The sequence below is a fragment of the Tachysurus fulvidraco genome, chromosome 6, assembly GCF_022655615.1.
Source record: "Tachysurus fulvidraco isolate hzauxx_2018 chromosome 6, HZAU_PFXX_2.0, whole genome shotgun sequence".
Classification (NCBI taxonomy): Eukaryota; Metazoa; Chordata; class Actinopteri; order Siluriformes; family Bagridae; genus Tachysurus; species Tachysurus fulvidraco.
Genome location: NC_062523.1, coordinates 11,662,491 through 11,684,451, shown reverse-complemented (window position 1 = coordinate 11,684,451; position 21,961 = coordinate 11,662,491). Strand labels below are relative to the sequence as shown.

The 21,961-nt window shown below is 36.6% G+C and overlaps 1 protein-coding gene and 1 long non-coding RNA gene across 2 annotated transcripts; both read right to left on the bottom strand.

Moving 5' to 3' along the window:
* Positions 1 to 141: 141 nt before the first annotated feature.
* mnx2a (motor neuron and pancreas homeobox 2a) lies at positions 142 to 4,591 on the bottom strand. Its single transcript, XM_027164106.2, has 3 exons — positions 3,484 to 4,591; positions 1,853 to 2,013; positions 142 to 1,405 (listed from the first exon to the last, which is right to left on the bottom strand). Exons 1-3 carry the CDS (start codon positions 3,899 to 3,901, stop codon positions 1,058 to 1,060), a joined length of 927 nt encoding a protein of 308 aa, XP_027019907.2. The 5' UTR covers positions 3,902 to 4,591; the 3' UTR covers positions 142 to 1,057.
* A 3,427-nt stretch (positions 4,592 to 8,018) lies between these two features.
* LOC113654147 lies at positions 8,019 to 15,284 on the bottom strand. Its single transcript, XR_003443304.2, has 3 exons — positions 14,913 to 15,284; positions 14,617 to 14,749; positions 8,019 to 8,166 (listed from the first exon to the last, which is right to left on the bottom strand). It is a non-coding gene; the product is annotated as an uncharacterized LOC113654147 (long non-coding RNA).
* Between the last annotated feature and the right edge of the window lie 6,677 nt (positions 15,285 to 21,961).

Genomic DNA, 21,961 nt, shown 5'->3' with positions numbered 1-21,961 from the left:
AGCTGTGACATCAGCACAATGAGCTGATTATTTTACTTCTTCTTCATTAACTTAATTATTTGTCCATCAGTAAACCTGCCTGAGTAACTCATATTTGAAAGGCACGGCCATAAATAAGGAGCAGATTGCTCATAATGCAGCGCAGTTTCTCCAGTGCTTTAATCACCATCTTTGTCAGGTGGAGGTTAAACAGGAGAAAAGGGAGGGTCTGTGGAAAGAGGAACAAATAACTTTGCCTGCTGCTTTACAGTCATGATCATTTACAACACTGAATCATCAGGGCTGTGCTCCTGGTGCCAAACACACATTTATATCTCAATACATAATGCACACATTTACACATGCAGGGGCAAAGTGTTTATCTAAAGAAGGAATTATAGCCAGAATGTAAATAGATTCAAATTTTTACAGTTTATTTTTTGCCTTTAATTTAACAGATACAGTTTTCTTTTATGTGAATTTTCACTGTGTACATTTTACCGTGAATAAATTAGATATAATCTATAATACTTAAATACCATTAAGGACAACACCACCAATAACAAACATGACAAAGACGAATGACTAAGTAACACATTGCTCTACTTTTTTGCTCCTATTTCTCGATATTTGCTGAGGAGATCTGCTGTGTTATTTAGTCAGTGGTTTCTGAGAAAAATGCTGTGTAACAAAAGCTTGGCACCATACCATAACCCTCGGTTCGCATTGAGCACAGTGTAGTTCATAGCTAAACAAGTTTTTGTTCATGTGTATGTACATATCAATGTACAAAAGTAAGCATCTGGGTTGCATGCAGTAGAAATGCTGGTTCTACTACTCAAATCCCAAAGTGATTACCAGAACACAAAGGACAAAGATATTTTTACAAAGAGAAACATTCCTACTTGGAACACAACTGCAGTTTATAAGTTAAAGGCTGCCACATAAATGAATAAGAGATAGAGATTTTGGTGCATGGCTTCGCTTCAGTCTTTGCAAGTCTCTGATGAAGGCTATAGATGCAGCAAGCTGTTGGACAACACAATGGGTAAATGATTACAATAACTACACTATGCCTTCAAAGCCCTACTCCGATCTTCCTGTCTGCTCCAATCTCTTCCAGGTCATCATCTGAGTAAGAGCTGTGAGAGCTGTAGCTCAACTCAGAGCTGTGCTGGAGAAAGTCTGAGGAGTGAGCCAGGCCCACACTGCCATTTAGAGCACCTCCAAAGCCTTCGTCTTCGTCTTCTTCCTCTTCGGCTTCTAGCTCCTCATCGTCGTCCTGTGTACTGCAGCGGCGAGGGTCCCCGGGTTTGCCGGAACGTTTGACCGGCTGACTGCCATCAGCCTCCATCTGTGCTGCCTGCTCTTTGGCTTTGCGGCTGCGCTTCCATTTCATCCGTCTGTTTTGGAACCAGATTTTCACCTGTATGTGATTTAGTGCACTAATTTTAGTCATGATGTAGGTGTATGAAAACTCAGTATAAAAAGTTCTCAATATAAACACACAGGTTTGAACATCAAATATGGTCTTGAATTTATTATATTTACACTTTCTGTATATTTTCTCCTGTATATTTTCTTGGCACTGGGGTGGTACCCTTTGTGCATTTGTATTAGGTATCATTAAGCTTAAAATATATGTACACGGCTGTTTTTGTTCATAGTTTATACTGTAAATAATGATTTTCGCAAGAAAAACATACATGATAAATCTACAAATAAAGCACCCTCAATGGTATCTCTAGTGCCCTGGAAAGGTACAGTTTAGTACCCTTTTTTAAAAGAGTATAACATATGAACAAATCGTTATAGTTTTACATGTAACAACTGTTTCAGATTAAAAAGATTAAATTGCAGTTTCACATCTCACCTGGGTTTCAGTCAGCATTAGTGAAGTGGCCACTTCAAAGCGTTTGGGTCTTGACAGGTACTTGTTTAGTTTGAACTGGTTTTCCAGCTCCAATAGTTGCTGACTAGTGAAAGCAGTTCGAGGTCGACGACACTTTCCCATCAGGCCTGACTGAGGAGAGCCTGTGAGAGAAAGACAGGAAGAACAAAGAATGCAGAGAGAAAAAGGCCAGAGAAGAGAGCGCACAGAGAGAGAGAGAGAGAGAGAGAGAGAGAGAGAGAGAGAGAGAGAGAGAGAGAGAGAGAGAGAGAGAGAGAGAGAGAGAGAGAGAGAGAGAGAACAAAACTGAATACAATACCAATTGTAAAACACAAAAGAGGAAACACACTGACTGCCCCTCATCTCCTTCTATCACTAATGATAACAGCCATACTTTGGTTTATTGTTGATGAGAGAGTCTAGAGATATTGCTTTAGTGGTATAATAAAACACCAGTGAGCACCATTAACTTAATGAAAACTCAATAAATGCTACCAGAAAACTTTACTGACAAAGTACAGAGAGGATTAAGTGTTTCTTTATAGTTTTCTGCCAGACAAAGGCAATTTTAATGGAGCTGTCCTTTATGACAAAATGAAAGGACTAAAAATAAAAAGCTTACATTATAGTTCAGTTAGCAGTAAACACTGTTTCAATTATGGTAGAGAATATTTACTGCTCCAGTAGGTCACTGTGTTGAATTTCATTTAATATATCTCACATAAAATCAATTACTTTTCATATAATATTTTTATTTTCATATTGTGATGGTTTATTGGAGGGAGGTAAAACAAGTACAAATGAGTCATCTATTTGGACATTAGGGGCTATTATTATTATTATTATTATTATTATTATTATTATTATTATATAACAACAACAATAATAAAAATATAATTAAATAGTACTAATACATCTGTTCGTTCCAAGCATCTATAGACAAATAAGTGCCTAGTTTGGTTACAGATATAAAACAAAACTGAAATGGAATAATAGGATACACAATGCATCATTTTCCTGATAACTCTAAATTTTCATGAAAAATCTAAACATTTCCTAATGAATCTTTTGGGATACCAAATGTGTCTACTGCTTAAAAAACATGCAGGAAGCTCTGTATACAAAACATAGTGCGCGCTGATAAGTAAAAGGAGAAAAGAGTCATGAACTCCTTGTATTTATACATTTAAACACAATAATAATAATAATAATAATAATAATAATAATAATAAGAAGAAGAAGAAGAAGAAGAAGAAGAAGAAGAAGAAGAAGAACAACAACAACAACAACAACAACAATGAAGAGGAAGAAATAAACATTAAAAAATTAAATTAATATATACTAAAATAAGAGAAACTGGAAAAAAGAGAACTTGAGAGTTATTTTCTATAAGCCTTGTGCATGTTATTTAAATAGATTTGTAAGCAGAGCCAACACCATAACCTAGTGAACTGTTCTCTTGATTGATGTCACACTATATATGTCCCACGATGTATGTCCCACTATGTCTGTCCCACAATGTATGACCCACTATATATGTCCCACTATAAATGTCCCACAATGTATGCCCCACTATGTGTGTCCCACTATAAATGCACTATTTATGGTCGTACCGTTAAAGTCGGTGAGTCTCGGCACCATGATGCCGGCGCGGATCCACTGCTCGAAGGGAAAATGTCCCGCCACGGCGGCGGCCTTCAGCTGCTCTGGATGCGGTGGAGCGAAGGCGGGATAGGGGAAGGCGGCATGCTGCGCTCCTAACGCACTCAGAGAGCACACCGGGCCCGGGTACATCCCTGCGAGCGAGCCCTGAGATAACGCGCTTAGTCCTGGGTGAGGGATGGTGAGCAGGCCGGGTTTGGGCACGATTCCTGTCTGCTGGAGCACACTGGCACTGCTCCGGACCGGAGAGCTGTCTGGTCGTTTGCACAGAGTGGCTTCAACATCGAGTACATCAGAGTCCCGACTTCTCCTCCGCTGTGACTCTCCTGCCAGCAGAGCATCGATCCGAAAGTTCTTGGATTTATCCATGGCTTAAAACTGCGTGCTTCACTTCTGGTGTCTATTGTTTTATTGGCTCCGAATTAAACGCTTGTCTTTTATTTATTTTTTTCTCGGAAGAACTACTTATCCGACCATCTCGAAGTTAAAATTAATGTCAAGGCTATAAAGTGACGAACACGTCGGTGCTGGTTTGTGACAGGACGTCCTTCCTCTTCCCTAAATTCGTCCGGATGTCAGTGATCTCAGGCGCGTTAGAGCTGAACACAGGTGCGGCTTCAGACTTTTGGACGTGTTCGCGCTTCTAAAGCGTCTCTGATTGGCTGACCGAGCTGACCTGCGAGCTCTGAGTCCCTCCCTCTCTTTCTAATTAACTAATTACCCTCGCATTTAGTGCTCCGAAGCTCTACAGCCCAAACATCCCTAGCACTTATACAGCGAGGATTAATGAATAATTACTCAGAAATATCTGCTGTCCGTCCTTTTACAGTACAAACTAAATGCTGCCAGTCACTTTATTTACTAAAACAGGCAGACTTGTATTTCAATCTGGTTAAACTATGGATGTTATATACCCAAAATATATCAGCAAAATAATCAAGACAAAAAAGTTGCAATCAAATAATTGGAAAACAATTCATTTATAATTTCCGATATTATGTAGGAGTAGTAATGTAGTAATAAGAAAAAAATTAAGAAAAAAATTAACAAAAGGTATAATGGAACAGATAATTAAACACATAATTTTGCGACACAAGCATTCTATTTAAATAAGTATCTAAATAATATATTTAGATAGTAGATAATTTATTATTTTCTATTATTATACAAATTTGCTTATTTTTGATCGCACTGTACATTTTTCTGTATAAATGATCGCACTGTACATTTTAATCCTTACATACATTATTATAGTGAATTAATATTACCCTATACATAAAAATACAATAAACTAAAATAACAGGACATAAAAAGAAATATTTCTGTTTCAGAACAAAAATAAAAAACCACCATATTTTATGTATATGTATATATATATATATACATATAATATGGTGGTTTTATATATATATATATATATATATATATATATATATATATATATATATATATATATATATATATATATATACACACACACACACACACACACACACACACAGCAGATCGATGTCATTTCTTCATTTCTAACAAGAAGCACCCATTTTCTAAAGAGATATATTTACTGTGCCACCTGGTAAATATGAAGTCATCAAACATAGAAGGTGATTTAATAAATACCACTGGAACAACATTTCTGTTGCTGGCCTTGAAGGAATGATGGACAAGTTGACCTTTTCCACCCTCATTGAGACCAGGTGTGATCAGCATGGCAATTTCCCACACAAAGCAGCCCAGCGAATGTACATGGCCACCCAGTTTTTCCTTGTCACCTGTAAACACATACTCATGAACAGGTGTTACACTAATGAGGCCATGTCAGGTCAATGTTTGAAGGTAACTTAACAATGCACATTGAGTTTATTGTGCTTTTATCCTATACCATCCCTTAACCATAAACTTTAATGTTAGCTAAATGTATTAAACATTAAAGGAGACTATTTCTTGGGTCAAATTTTCAAGAGTTTATTAACTCTTGGTTGATGCAAGGTTTATTAAGCCATCTACCTCTTAAGCACAGGAAAAAAATAATGACAATGTTCATCACAAATAGGGCAAATTTAAATATAGAATTTAAGTATCCAAAAATAATGTGAAAATTTGGAAACAGAGTAATGTGTGTAATTATTTCAAATGTTGCCAATTTTTTTTATTCTGTCATGAAAACTAAATTGTGCATTTAGACAAATTCTTCCTAAAAACCTGCAAGAGATAGGGAAGTGAGAATGGTCCTTTCCCAGGCAAGACCTTGAGACCATAATTAATCTCAGTTCATTAAGAAGATAAAGGTAATTTATTAGACCCATTCCTGTCAGTCATTAACCAGTCCAATGTTTACACAAAGCACAAAGAGGTTAAATTAAATAGATGCTTGTTTCATCGAAAAGGAGAAAAATGCAATCAGATGACTAATTAATTAAACAACTGGTTAAATGGTAGGAACATTGCAAAGAATCAGTTAATTTTTAAAATACAGCACCATCATAGCAATGTAATTGGAATTTAAAATGCATGTTAGCTACTGTAACTATAGGATAATTTAATTTTAGTTTAAGAATAAAATGGTTCAACCATAAAATGTAATGGTTCAAACAACTCTTTAATTATCTAGTATGATTTTTAATAATGAAGATTAAACCCAGGTCCCTGGGTAATCATTAATGCAATGACACTTCATACAGTCATTATCAGTAGTTACCTGGAGGTTCTTTCGAAGCCACTTTTCCCAAATGAATACTTATCTGTTTATTTCATTATAAAGTTAACAAAAGCACCTGAACTATAGAGTGTTTTTTTACGACAGTGAAACAATCATTTATAGCTAACGGCTCAACGTCAGGCACTGAAAATAGAGCAATTGTGTGCAGCTGTGCTGATATCAGATGTAATAAACAGGTTATCTCACACTCAAAGGTACATAATTACTTTCACCTAGTTATCTGATCTGCTTCCTCTTCGGTGTACACACATGACAGCAAGAGAAAACTGAGTCTAGAGAATTAAATTGAGAACAAGCAGTCAGTAGTTGTCCTACTACTGACCTGGAGATCTTTTAAAATCAAGAAGAAAACAAACCTCTTCATCTTCCTCAGCTTTTAATCAGACAATTGTCAACTCTGATGAGAACTGAATTTATTTTTCACATAGTATTTAGTATAATTTAAGCTGTGGGTTTCATGTTTAGCCATAAGACAATACTAAATAGAGAAGTTCTTTTTATGTTAATAAATTTGCATTTATTAATTTGTTTCTAGACAATTACCTGAAAATGAGACAAAATACATTCTATATTACATTTAGTACATTAATACATTTAATTTCATATCGAACTGGTATAAATGCAAATACATTCAAGCTTATAAGGGACTGTGCATATGTGGAGCAAGAGCATTTGGACAGAACAAATTGCTGAAGTGGTATTCAGTGGACCACTATTCATACACAAATGTAGCACAGTGTGACAGACTGCCCCCTGTGTGACTGTCTGACCTCTCCATGTCACCAGTTGCACTAGGTCATACCCTGAGTCCCGGAGCTAAAGCTGTGGAATTCTTTGATTGTCCCATTGAGTATCACTGCAACACCTTTGATTCCTATACCTCAGGATTTCTCAGAAATAAAACTGACCATTTCCCTGCTTCTGTCGCTCAGCCACACTATTAGACAACCTTTTTCATACAACAGTTTACATACTTAACATATATGTTCTATTGTCTAACCCTTGTGTCCTTGTGATTTAGCGGGGAAATTGAAAACTTCCTCCTTAACCAAGGCTGGGCGGTGCAGGTTAGCGAGTTCAGATTGCTACTCAATGGTTTGATTAATGATAGCCACCGTGCAGAGACGGCAAGACAATAGCGGAGGCTGAAGGGGTGTGTTGTCGAACAATTACTGGCAAATCCTCCTGTCGACAAGTTAAAGTCAAGCAGAAAAGTGGAACAGACACACGTGCACATGCCGTATAAAAAGCCAGGCTGGAGTGGATAATTAGGTACTGAGAGCTGTCACCAGCATCTGTTGCAGTTAGAAAACTCACAGCCAGTTCAGATGTTTATGCTGGAGCTTTGTGGGTGGTATGGCTGGGTAATAGGTGATCTATATGCAGATGGAAAAGATGCAGAATTTTTGTAAAGGGCAAGAACAAAAAGAAAATCCATGGGAAGAAAATGCCTATATCAAATCTGGGTGCAATCAAAATGTTCCTTCCTGTTCTTGAGTGACATTTTACAGTGCTCGCGAAATATCACCAATGTCTGAAACCAAGTCTAATACGACACACTCCTAAAATATTGCCAGAGTTTTCATCTGTGCTTGGCAAATTTAATTGGTAGAACAGAAATCACATCACAGCCACAGTGAACATGTGTGTGTCATGTCCTTTGTGTAGCTGTGTGTGTATATGGAGCAGGGGATGGAACACCACTGAATATGATTACTACTCCAACATTTAATCAGGAACACCACAAGAAAACCACAGACAGTTCAGGAATTTTCTCTTGTTTTATATATGTGTGTGTGCATGACAGTTCAATTAGCCATGCTTGTTCTGCTCATGGCACCTGATCCTGTTCTGTGATGACCTGCTCCACCCACCGACAGTTTGTGGTTTTTAATCAGAAGGGTCTCCACAGTGGCTGAAATGAAAAGGAATAAACAGCAGTAATTCATAACCATGGCTCACATCTTCAGTACATGCTCTATACGATAACTGAAGCAAGCTGCTTTAGCACATGAAAAAATTACAAGAGAGAATTTCAAGGGCTGGTTAGCAACCCAATATAAACAAAAGGCTTTTCTACCTGAAAACAATGAAAATCAAATCGCCTTTAACATACACTCATGCACCCTGTCTACCTATATTTACAGATGACAATAAATGCAGTTATTAAACAAATGCAATTTGCATGTACCGTATATCTTTAGCTGTTCTCATTATGTGTTTGCTTTTACACCATAAAAATGCCATTCATAAATTACAGCACCTCCTCTTCCATCAGGAATTCATTAACATATTCAGTAAGCTAATGTTATATACTTTTGGGAATCTGAGCTTCTCTGTCCTAAAGTTGTCGTTAAAAAGGCAATATTTACTTCGCGAGATCCCTAGCAATTTTCGGAGTGCCTCTCAGTCTAAATGGTGCTGTCAGGTATATTTAAATGATCTGGCTGATGTTGATCTATGGCCCTTAAGTCAAGGGCAAGGGGAGAATAAAGGTCTCAGAGCCAAGCCATTGGACAGCAATCCAAAAGAAAACCTCTATTGACTACTTTAGAATATTATTCATGGCCATGACCTTATAGTTCCTCAAAGTCAGCTATCCAGATATGCATATGTGTATATAAGCCCTATATCTAGCATTTAGAAATGCACAAAAAAGTGAAAAACATTCTCTCTAGGTGATCCCGCAAGGTCAGAAATGAGATTCTCCAGCTTCCATAATGAATAGCATGCGTCAAAGCGTATTTTAATTCTGATCATGTTGCAAAAGTCATTTATTAGTGGCCCTTGAAGAGCTTTTTTGTGAAGTGGCACTTTGCCACCTTTTGAAATAAAACCTTAAGTAAGAAATTAACCATCATACGCAAGACAGGCCAAAATGATGCATAATGAACGAGCCTGAATCAAGATTATTTATATTAACATTGAAAGCATTCAGGCTGACTTATGCAGAACAACATACTGAAATGTTTGGTAGACTCAGTCGTTTATTTTGGAGATAATTAATTTATATGGAGAAAATACATACTGTATTTAGATTTTATTGAGCTGCAAATATAATGCCAGGAGAACTTCAAAAAAAATCATCAATATTTTGACATTTAAAAAAAAAATTCAATTAATCTATGCATTTAAAAATAAATTCCAGAAAGTTAAGAATTAAATTCAAGTTTCTTTAAATTATCCTGCAACAAAAAAGACAACAATTCAAAACACAAGGTATATCTAAAACAAAGATTTGTCATGACTCTCTTTCATGTTAAAAAAAAATATTTAATTGTATTCTTTATCTTTATACAAAGATAAACAAATCGCATATTTGTTATTCCAAATGTAAATGTATAATTTAAATGTAAACCTTTCATCCTTTTATATTTGGAATAACAAATATGTTATTTTAAAATTAAATATTTGTCTAAACATGAAAGAGAGTCATGACAAATCTTTGACTTGCTTTAGATATACAAATATCAAATACACAAATGATTGTGGGTTTTATATATTTCTATAAAGCGATAACTGCTTTATTGTCTAATGATTACAAATTACCTCACCATCCCTCACACACATTCTCATCACTCTCGGGCTGGTATTCTCAATATGACAAACATAGAACAGGGTGTACGAAGCCACTGTTTCATTCTCTGTGTGGTAGAAGTCAAAGTAGCATTTAAATTTAGGCTTAAATTTATTATAAGTAGCATTTAAATTTATACTGCTGCCACGCCTGTCCATCTGGACATTTTACTTTTATACATATTGGACTGAAAATTTGGCTACCCACAGCTTTTATTAATTATTCATTTTCCCCTTCACTTTACACCTTATGTTACAGATCAGACTACTTTATACCAAATTGGAAGAGGTTTACTGTGTGATTGTGCTGGAATACACAACATACCCAATGGGTTCTGGCAGGCCAGTGTCTGCACATGGTCGTGTGGCCCAGGGGTGCAACAACGTGCCGACAATGCGGCATTATGGAAATAAATAGTTCCATTAAGCACATTGCAAGGCGTGCTGGGAGCAGCACTGATGTGATGGAGGAGGTCTCTGCTTTGATTAAGACACATGATTTATTGAGACAAGAACATAACTATGCCCAGCCCATGCAGCAGTCCAACCTGGGAAGGTCACACTTACAAAATAATGCAGCTTTACCGACAGGCTGGGTTGAACAACATAATATTCATATGAATTCTTAAAAGTTTCATTAAAAAATGTATTTCAAAAATACTTACTCTTTAACTACCGAAATCGCTTAGTTTTAACAATAAGACCATTTGTTTCCTTTGCCGCAAAAAGTTGTGTGCTTCTTTAGAAGCCCAAAAGACACAGCAATAACAAACAGGGTGTAGCCGCTTAAACAAATGTAGCCTGCAATTTCCTTTTCAAGTCAAGTTAACAGATGTCACTAGGTTGCTTCCTTGTGAATAGGGTTTCAGGTCAATCAGGCAGATAAGCGATTACTGTTTGGACATCTCTCAATTATCTCTTGGCTAGCTGACCTGGAGAAGACACAGAGGAGGAGGAGATGGGGCGTGTCAGGGAAGAATACAAGCACCAGTCAAACAGCCTGTATTCAATGGAAAGGCCATTTGTTAGACTGCTTAACCTCTGAATTCCTTAGAGTGAACTAAAGACAGGGCATCTAGTGCAATTGAACTAATTAAAATCCTACAGCATAATTAGGGAGCACATCTGGTGGTTTGTTTAATGAAAATCTGCTGTTTCTTCAAGGCAACCTGCCATGATTCAGAGATAAATGAACAATTAGCTGGAATTTACTGGCTCTCTTTAGCATGGATCAGTAATCTGTGCATGTTACAGGTAATAACATACTATAAAGGCAAAAGATACCTTTCTAATCTGTTAACTGTATATTAACTCTATATTAAAGATTCTTAAGGAATTTAGATAGGGATCCATTTGTATGGCTTTCCAGTCATTCAAGTTTGTTCAAGAGAATTGTTCTACATGGAACACCAGTCCATTTCAGGGCACCACACATTTAGAATTAAATAGATACTTAAATGATTTACTGATAGATGATGAAATAATAAAAATGCATTTTTTTTATTTAGTCTTTTTTAGTACTGGTACATTGGTGCAGTGCAATAATATTGTGTCAGGTGAATAAAATGCCTTATTAAGCCTTGTGTCCTTGCTGAAATACTTCTCAAGCTTAATGGGTGTGCATCAAAGCCGGGACGGTCATCATTCATTCTAATTTGACATTGCTGTTTACACACTCATCACATCACATATATCACGCACATGATTAAGGACATTAATTAAAAGAATTAAACATTTTTCAGTAACAGAAAAAAAAGACTGACAAAATAAAAAATAAATAAAAAATCTATTCACTATTACTGATTTATACATTTTCACGAATTGAGATTTTTTTCCATTAAATGTATAAATCACATTAACCTGTAAATCCTGTAAATGCAAAAAAACGTGTGTAAGGCCTTGTGAAAATGACTGGAAATTTGTGAGCTAAATCCTGACTGTCAGAGAGCCAATGCTGTGGCCTTGAGCAAGGCCTGCATTCCTTATCGTATTTGCCTTTCAATTGTATATTCCAAATGAATTAATGTTAATAGGAAACTAAATATGTTTAACAAATGTTTCAATCCTCTGTCACAACTAGCATAAATATACAACTTCAAGGAGGTAGAAATCTGCATTTCCGATCTGAACATGACAACACGGAGTGAAAAGAAATATCTCCAATTTCCACCAAATGTAAAAACATAAGGGAAGTCTACTACAAGGCTACAGGAATCAAGCCAGTAATTCTCTTGAAATGTGCCCTGAACCTCTTTGTGGCAAACTTTATCTGACCTCTGGCTTTAGATAAAACCTGTTGCGCATCAGTGTGTGCTGATAAGACACCTGTTCACCAAGCCTCAAAATGTGCAAGTAACTACGAGGAAAGCATGGTAACTATCACTGTTTCCCACAGACACATGTCCAGCTGGAACCAACTCCCCAGCACCTCACACCACACTGCCACATAGATCAGTCACACTCAACCTGCCCTTGAACTGGCAGCATTTTACGAATGGACAAAGACCTGCTGAAGGATTGCTAGGACACAAAGATCTGCTAGTTACTAAATGAGTTATAATGAGTTAAGGTGAACTTCGAGTGACATTGAAATATTTGGAGACTCCGATTTTAGCATCTATATTAAACCATGACCCTTTTAAGAACAGGCCATTGGGTTGTTTTCAGATTTCTTTTGCTTCCTGTCTTCATGGATCCACTTTGCTATAGGGCTCCCGAGGATTTTCCCCAAAGCAGACCTATTGAAACTGCTAAAGTCCTTTTAGAAAATTAGCACCTATAAATGCCCAAAGAGCCATTAAGGAATCATTTTTGAGGACACCACACTGCTGTTTTGCTTCCACAACAACCTCTGAATTAGTCACAGTGAAGTTCTGAATTGCATCATACTCCAGGAGGTCATATCCTCAGAGAGAAGAACCTTTTCCATCATCTGTCATTGCATCATGCAGTGCAGGGCACAAACGTATTCAATGCATTGATGGCTTTTGGTGACAGATTTCATCATGTAACGTTTCCACCCATCCATCCTAATGAATAAAACAAGTAGCACAGCGATGTCTTGGTATACTGACACCGCCTGCTTTGCTTGTTTTATTTAATCAACATGAGCGCCTTGTCAGCACACTATTTCAGCGAAATTAAAGAGCTTTACGGTAAGAGGACTCTGCGTAAGTCTTTGTGTGAATGATGAGTGATGGGGAAGAGAGAGAGAGAGAGAGAGAGAGAGAGAGAGAGAGAGAGAGAGAGAGAGAGAGAGAGCACCTTTGGCTCAGAATTTGAAGAGCAAGAGCATGCAGATGGGTTGTGCACAAGTCTGCCTTACCCCCACTCCTCCTCTTTGCCTATTGACATGATAATGGGTACAAATTGATGAAGACATTTCACTCACTCTCTGACAACTGCTTGACACAATACACAACCACTCCACCACCCACAACCACACATTAATCACAGGCTTGCTCCTCCTCTGTCCACTGTGAGTGCCTTGCCTGTATTCATCAGCTAATTCCCCCTGCCAGGGCCATCGCTCTCTGTTTCTCTGCAATGCCATGTAATCTCATCAGCTCTTGCTCTTAATCAGCTTTAATGAAGTCTTGATCCACCAATTAGACCCTATCAAAGTACTTATTCGCTCACTGGACATAAATATCCTCTCTTCCCTTCTCTGCAATATACTGCAGATCCTGCACATCGTTTGTAACAGATACTGCATGATCTTTCCCTTCTAATCTTCTAAATGCTATTTTCAGAGTTCCTTTGGTACAATTCAGGTTCTTAGCTTCATAAAAATTGGAATTTGCACTGACCCATTAGTTCAGTCAACTACAAGCTGTTGCAGGAAGGACATTATTTACATTCACATTATTTCCTGTTCAGTGTCACCCAAATGAGAATGAGGTTTACTTCTGGTTCCTCTCAAGGTTTCTTCCTCATATCATCTCAGGGAGTTTGTCCTTTCCACACTCACCTCTGGCTTGCTTATTAGGGATAGATGTTAGAGATATATAGTAACTTAATTTTAAATGTATTTATTTATTTATTTATTTATTTATTTATTTATTTATTTTATTCTGTTTCTCTACTTCTGTAAAGCTGCTTTGAGACAATGTGAATTGTTGAAAGTGCTATATAAATAAAGTGAATTAAATTAAAAGTGTTCTATTTTAACTTTCTTTAAAATATCTTCTGAGGAAAAAATATAATAAACTGCACTATCTTTTGTACCGTACACCTGGAAAGGTGCATGTCATGGGCCTTTAAACTATTAATCTGTAAGTTTATTACAGTTAGAAGAGTTGTCATTAAGATCCAGTTATGCACCTTAAACGGTTTTCATATATGCTACAGTGTAATCGACAGACATTCAAGGTATGAAAGATGATGATGACAAGCCCAGGGACAGTTCAGTAATTTTCTGGTTGTGCAGAGGAATCCTATTGTAGGGATCATTTTATAGGAATAAACCAAATCTCAAATCAAATAAAGAAACATTCACAAAGAAAATGTGAAAATACCAGAAAAGGAAGTCAAAAGTACTAAAAGAAAATTTGAAATATTTTACTAGTTAAAACTATCTAACTAATACCTCTCTTTTAAGTAACAGCACCTGTGAATAAATATTATAGCTCATAGAAACACAAAAGCTTGTGTGATACTTAATCAGAAGTATGAATATTGATTATTCTCAAAATACTTATGTTTATGCTTAGAACACTTTCATCTAATTACCGAGTGAAATATATAGTGCTCTCCACCCAATGTGTTTATATAAAGATAAAGTGCTCACCTTTGGGTATGGAATGACTGGAAAGCTGTAACAAATCAATGAGATCAATGTAATCAGCTAACAGCTGAATACCATGGCCAATCTGGTGGCTGTGTCACAGTCTTTGTGCCTTAGTTGCTCCCCAGGGCTCCATCTGATAGCAGTATGAAGAATGTGCTTAATTAGATTACATAATAAGTATAGTGCACCTGGCACGTTTCAGCTCTACTGTGCCGTCCATCCAAATATGCATTACAGTTAAGAATTATAAAGTAAATAAAGCAGGCGGGTTTAAAAACAGAAGGGGTATGGCATACTTATGAAAACTGTGGGCTGTGAATGTGTTATTTAGTCTATCAGGCAGGCCTGAGCCTGGCTTTCCATCAAATAGATTAGTGAACACAATCATCTAACATTCCAAAGTCAATGTCCAGTAACTACCAGTACACCTGCTTGTCATTTCAAGGTTACACAGTCCCAGTGATTTAGAACATGTCCATTTTCGAAGCCATGACTGCCTCTCCTAACAGTTTGCTAGATGATATTTCAATATTCATCCATTTCAATTTTCATCACCGTTACTGTTGCTGAGGGAGAATTTCCCCCACTACACCAAATACAAATGGGTGATTTAGGAGGACCTGGCAACTCCACGCAATCAAAGGCACTCAACACTGACCCATAATGCTTGGCTAATTAAATAACTCACTAATTGATTCATCACCAGATCAATATGCTGCGGGGATAGTTTATGGACCCCATTCGATTCATAGCACTAAAGGAAAAACAATAAACTAACACAGCACTGAATTAAAATTCACACACACGTCCACCCACTCACCCAAACACACACACACACACACACACACACACACACACACACACACACACACACACACAAAGTTGGGAAATATGTGGTACATTTCTTAGCTATGAAATGTTCTGATGAGTTTAATAAATAAAAATTAGTTGATATTGTCATTTGCTAGTGCATGGTCAAATGATGCAGGGTCTAGAATGGTGCGTATTAAGTACATTAAATAAACTATAATAAAACATGATGGATGGCAAGCGCATACAGGACGAGGCTGCTGCTGCAGGGGGCATGACTGGTGAAAATCTTAATCAAAGAGTAATTCATTGCACCTTGTGTGTGTGTGTGTGTGTGTGTGTGTGTGTGTGTGTGTGTGTGTGTGTGTGTGTGTGTGTGTGTGTGTGTGTGTGTGGTTGGGTTTACGGCCTCTTCCTGTGCACAGATTTGAGGTTCCTAGCACAATTGATTAGGACATAGTGTGAGGTACGACATCACTTTGCTCCTGTTGACCTTTGCAGCTCTAAATCTGCAGGCCAGCCCAATTTTGAGTGATTGCTTCCAGCCTACAGGCTACAGCAGGGTGAGGCCTCAGCCTAATTAGGGAAGTTTAATACCTTCAAATCAATAATACCACAATCACCCAACTTTCAACCTGATTAAGTAGAGCTGTACATACGTGCCTGGGAAATTGTCCTTTGACACATATTAAATATGACAAGACAATATTAGGTCAGAAATTATTGATTGAATTTATAATTTCAGGCGTGAAATGTGGCATGTTCTTACTCTACAAAATAAGGGTCTTTTTCCTCTCACACAGTAGCTGCTAATCTTTATTCCTACAGCAGGGCTTTGAATTAATCAGCCTAATTAAAGTTGACTCAAAATGTCTCTACATTCTGATTATATGCATTAGATCAGTGTTTGTCTAATAGGATGCAATTTACACTACATTACAGGCAACTTTTCACTAACTGATTTCACTAACAAATTTTATACATGATAGAAACATAGGACCTGTTAGGACAATGAGTACAATACTTTAGGGTTACACTGCCCTCTTGTGGTATGTGGTCGTAAAAATAATATAAAAGAAAAAGAAAAGGAACACAAAATACTAGGGATTAAAAACAAAACTTCAGTTTCATTACTTTCGTTAATCTCATGCTTGCTTTTTCTCCTATTGTGTGCTCCTAATTTAATTCACGATATAGTTATATGCAGATTAGGGGCGGGATAAAAGTCTCCACTGGTCCACTGGATCTTAGTCGACAGCTTTCTCTAGCCAATGAGGTTGAACCAGTTTAGAGCTATTTATTTATTTATTTATTTATTTATTTATTTATTTATTTATTTATTATCTGGTTTATTATTAATGAATTTTTATGTTAAATTAAGTGCTCTTCTAGTTAACAGGAAGGAAATGATGGGTATATGGGCATACATTTAGACAAATATAAATGTTAATACTTATTTTATTGTATTCAGAACATTAAAAATAGTATCAGTTTTATTTTATTTTATTTAATTCATTTTTATTTATTTATTTATTTATTTATTTATTTATTATAATAATAATAATAATAATAATAATAATAATAATAATAATAATAATAATAATAAGCAGTTGGATATAGATTCAATGGACAAAATAAAAATTACAATGAAATGATGAAGGAAGAAAATCCAGACTCCAAAAAGAATTCATTCTCTTCTGGGTGACACGACAGAGTGAGATTACACATTATTATGGCATAGAGGTGTAGAAGAGCAAACAGAAAGTGTGTTCTGTACAAACTGGGACGAAAGTGATCTTTTTGATTACAGCAGAAGTACATAACTGGTATAAACCTACAGTCTCCAATAATTAAGTGACACAAAGGTGAAATTGAGCAATAATATTTTTGTAATGTGGCAAAATTTGACAGCAAAATGGTGCCATAATTAACGTACACTCCCTCCTCAACCTGAGCTGAGAGCATAAATGAAAGAAACAGGCCTTGAAGTTTTAGTGATGCACAGTGTCTCTGGCAGTTTACTTTGGCCAGGTCACTTCCAGGAACAACAAAATACAGGCGTAGTTTAGTCTTATTTGATAGAAAAAATAGGTTAGAGCTCATGGTAGAGAAGGAAGTAAGCTGTTTATTTACCAGGTTGTGTTATACTTTACTGGTTGATTAGAGTACTAAACTTATGATCCAGTAGTTCTATATTATTGTATATAAAGCTTTTATTTTCAGGATCAAGACTCAAAGTCAATATCATCAGAGGTGTGAAGTAACGGATTAAAAATACTTCGTTACTGTACTTAAGTAAATTTTTCTGGTATCAGTACTTTACTCCACCATTTATTTTTCGGACAACTTTTTACTTTTACTCATTACATTTTTACACAAATATCTGTACTTTTTACTTCTTACATTTTCAAAACGGACTCGTTACTTTTAGTATTATTTCTTCTCATTGAGCGCTGTTTCCAGCCTATCATCCTATCATTGTGCGGCTTTTCCCCCATGTGACTGGTGTACTGTATTATTTACTGGCTATCAGACATAGACTAAGGATAGCGGAGCTAATGAGCAGCACGCCTACAAAAGGAAAGTTAAAATAACTAACAACGAGGACATTCCTGAACACACATGGCCATATATGAGGGAGATGTTTGAAATAATCGGCGTCACAAAGGATTCCTGGCGAATGCGTTGCAAAGTGTGTCAAACAGGGGCGGTTCTAGCCCTTTTTTAGGGTGGCTTCAGCCCCCTGTCTGTAATCTCAGCCACCCTAAAACTATAAGGATCATTTTTACTTTCATAAATAAACAATAAAAATTACGTTAAAATGCAGGACATGTCGTCGATGGGAAAGAAAATTATTTATCAGTTTGATCCAAAAGCTATTTTTTTTACTTTGCTTTTATCCCATACTTTTACACGCGTGTGTTGTAGTCTTTCAAAAGTGCGTCTTCAGCTGTGTACTTTATTTGAACGGAAAAGCACAGGTACGCGCAGCGTGCACGCGCAGTCAGAGCTGGAGGCGTTTATCTATAACGTTAATCGGCGGAAAGACGGCAACCAAAAGCAGTGAAATTTCACTATTCTTATTACCAGAGTTGTCATATAATATATAATATATAATATAGAACTCTTCTTGTTTTAAATTCTCACTGAGGGCTAAACCCCCTAAAGATGAAATCCTAGAACCGCCCCTGGTGTCAACCCAAAAAACACGAAGTGCTTAATTTAATTAACATTAATTTTGTCATTTGTAAAACATCACAATAATTTTGAGTTGTTTTCAAGGACAGAGCTGGAATCTCCCTACAGTTTGGGATATGGCCTTGGTGATGCATTATAAAACATGACGTCCAGTTGTGGTAGTAGTCAGTGGTGTAGTCTACGTGATACGCAGGTATACGCCGTATACACACTAGGAAATGCCAAGGATTTCCGTATACCCACTTAAAAAGCGTGAGGATACGTAACAATATCGTTTTGTGACAGAAATTTCATTCATAAATTCACCCCGTCTGTGTTGCGAACACAGACTGTGGTTGCGATTGTGAATCACTAACGTTTTTGGACCATTGGGGCTTCCGTGGCCTGTGACCTGATCTGACGTCACCTACCAAGGAGGAAAATTAGTTGCTTGGCGGTGTTTTGTGGCGCAAATTAGAAATTAACTAACTAATGTAAAAGAAGATATGAAACGAAAGCAGACTCAAACTACACTCTGAGTGTTTTCGGAAGCCTGCGCCTAAAGCTACAGCAGCTTCGGGGGACATTTCACCCACAGCCCGAGTACAAATGTATTTGGAAAGCTTTGTAAACTACCAGTTATCATAATATTCTGCAATGAACAAATGTTTTTTGTTCACCATGAAATGTACATTGAAAATTGGCAGCTGATAAAACCTGTGCTCCAGGTCCCATATTCATATAATATTTAAGGCTAAATGTAGCTCTTAAAGGTACAGTTCACCCAAAAATGATAATTGTGTTATTTCCTCACCCTCAATTTGTTCCAAAACTGTATGAGTTTCTTTCTTCTGTTTAACACAAAAGATGATATTTTGAAAAATGTCGGTAATCAGACAGTTGGCAGCACCCACTGACTTTCATAGTCTATATTTTTTTCCTACTGTGAAAGTCAATGGGTGCTGCCAACTGTCTGATTACATTTAGCCCTAAATGTTATATGAATATGGGACCTGGTGCACAGGTTTTATCAGCTGACTGTCTTTTGTTGCTTATCATAAATTGGAATGTTGATAACACATAAGCAGTCTTTAATAATGCTCTCAATTACATGTAGATGCATATTTTATGCATTAGTGAGTGTGGTGGTGCCTATGGGGTGTCGCTCTAGGATGGGTGCGTATGAGGCGGGGGGGGGGGGATCACAGTATACTCACTACAAAAAACTAGACTACACCACTGGTAGTAGGATCGGCGACTTTTTACTTAAGTACATGTCAGAGCCCATATTTCTTTACTTTAACTTGAGTAAAAGAGTGTAGTCACTACTTCTACTTTTACTGGAGTCTTTTCAAAAATGAGTATCTGTACTTCTACTTGAGTAAAGGATGTGTGTACTTTTGCCACCTCTGAATATCATTTACAATACGGTGTCCAGTAGTATAAATAGAAATAAGTGATACCTCAAGAAGTTACCTTAAACTTTTACCTTGTGTCTTTAAGTGTTGTGCACACAGGGACTGCCATTCACCATGGAGTAGAGAAGTGTTCTCATTGTGGCGCTGTATCTTTCTTACTCTCTCTAAGGCCTCATTATCCCCTGTTGGATATTCACCTTCCTTAGAATGTTTTCTAACTTGTCTTCTGAGAGAATTTCTAAAAAACTGTATCAAAAATAGCATGAAGTTTTTACATTTTTTCTGTTCTATGCACTATGGTTATGCTAACAAGATAATACACTATTAAGTACACTATTTTTAAGTGCACTAGCTAATGATTAATTGTAAAATAGAAAATGTTCAAGCTAGTAAATGGATTCTTTATAAAAATACATGTCAAGCTACATTTGTAAACTGCAAGTTCTTCAGTCACATACTATACATGCTAGATCAATACCAGCTTCAGTTCGGAGTAGGGAAACACACTAGTTTGATAATTTGACGAATATGCTGAAGTGTCCTCCATAGCGCATCAATGCACCCTGACCCATAGCTTGTCTCAGTCCAGGTTATGAATTACACGGCACTGAATCGAGTTCCTCTGTAGGTGTTACATATTAGCTAAGATTCGTAACAGTTAATATACATAAATTCTGGTAATAATAGGTGTGAGATGGAAATACACCCTGGATAAAATACCAATCCATTTCTGACCAGCACCAACACCCAGGGGGATTTACTAAAATTTTTTTGGAAGATGGCAAGAAACTAAATAAAACCTTACAAAAAGTAAACCCATTAAAACACAAGAAGGTAGTAGTGGTCAGGATCAAACAAAGCAAAGCTGTGAAACAACTCTACCCACACCTCCGTTTACATGTTACGAGTTTTGGAAAAGTGAACATTGTACTTATTTCTCTTCATTTTGGAATACCTATTCACTCACTTATTGTAACTGCTTAATCCTGAACAGGGTGCCACTGGACTCAGACACTCAAATACTCTTAAAATGTAAAGAAAAGAAGCAGAAAGGATATTTGAGACATTTGGCTTTGCTGTGATCTTAATCCTGTTTGGCTGTTTTTGGCTGTTACAATCCTGTTTACAAAATCTGATAAGTTTGTTTGCTTGTTAAAATGATCATTCCTTATAAATCCTACAAACATTCAACCACTCTATCTTGAAATATCAGGCCGTATAACATGAACCGTACGACCTAGAAACATAATTAGCAAAGACATATAGCATTTTGATGTTCTCTACTGTTTTAAAAATCATAAAGACCATAGATGCTCTTAGGAACAACTTGGGAAAATACTGCTGATACTGCTTTAAGCAAACATTTGGGGGGGAAAAAAGTAGTGGCATTACTGAGAATATATAGCATAGAATAAAAGCAGTATTGAGAATAGATTAACAGTAAATAAGTGACAAAAATGCAAATAAATAAAAAGAAAAAAAAACGTACATCGGTGTTCAGAAAATTTATTGAGAACTTAGCAATGACTGTATATTAGTGATTTGGTGCCCTCTATTGTTAAAATGATAAAAGCTTAGAATGCTACAGTAAGAGATTAGAGATCCAATCTACAACCTCTAGATGGCAGCATTTGGTAAACAGCGCCATTGAGAGCAGTTAATACTCACTCACTCACTCACTCACTCATTTTCTACCGCTTTATCCGAACTTTTTCAGGCGTCATCGGGCATCAAGGCAGGATACACCCTGGACGGAGTATAGTTAATACTATACTTTAATAATATTGTATTATTAAAGTATATACTGATTGTAGCTATAGCTGTTAATATGCTTTGCATTTTATATTGTAAACCAATTGATGTTAATATATTTATTACTGATTTTATGGGCTTTAAATTCCCAGGTCTCCCATTAATCACAAGTAGGACAATTCATAAGC

What these genes read in the sequence shown, in the direction of transcription:
- mnx2a (XM_027164106.2), bottom strand. Translation starts at nt 3,901, where the DNA reads ATGGATAAATCCAAGAACTTTCGGATCGATGCTCTGCTGGCAGGAGAG. An exon ending in GAGACTCACCGACTTTAACG is followed by an intron (nt 2,014 to 3,483) that starts GTACGACCATAA and finishes TTTCTCTCACAG; the next exon opens with GCTCTCCTCAGTCAGGCCTG. An exon ending in TAATGCTGACTGAAACCCAG is followed by an intron (nt 1,406 to 1,852) that starts GTGAGATGTGAA and finishes AATCACATACAG; the next exon opens with GTGAAAATCTGGTTCCAAAA.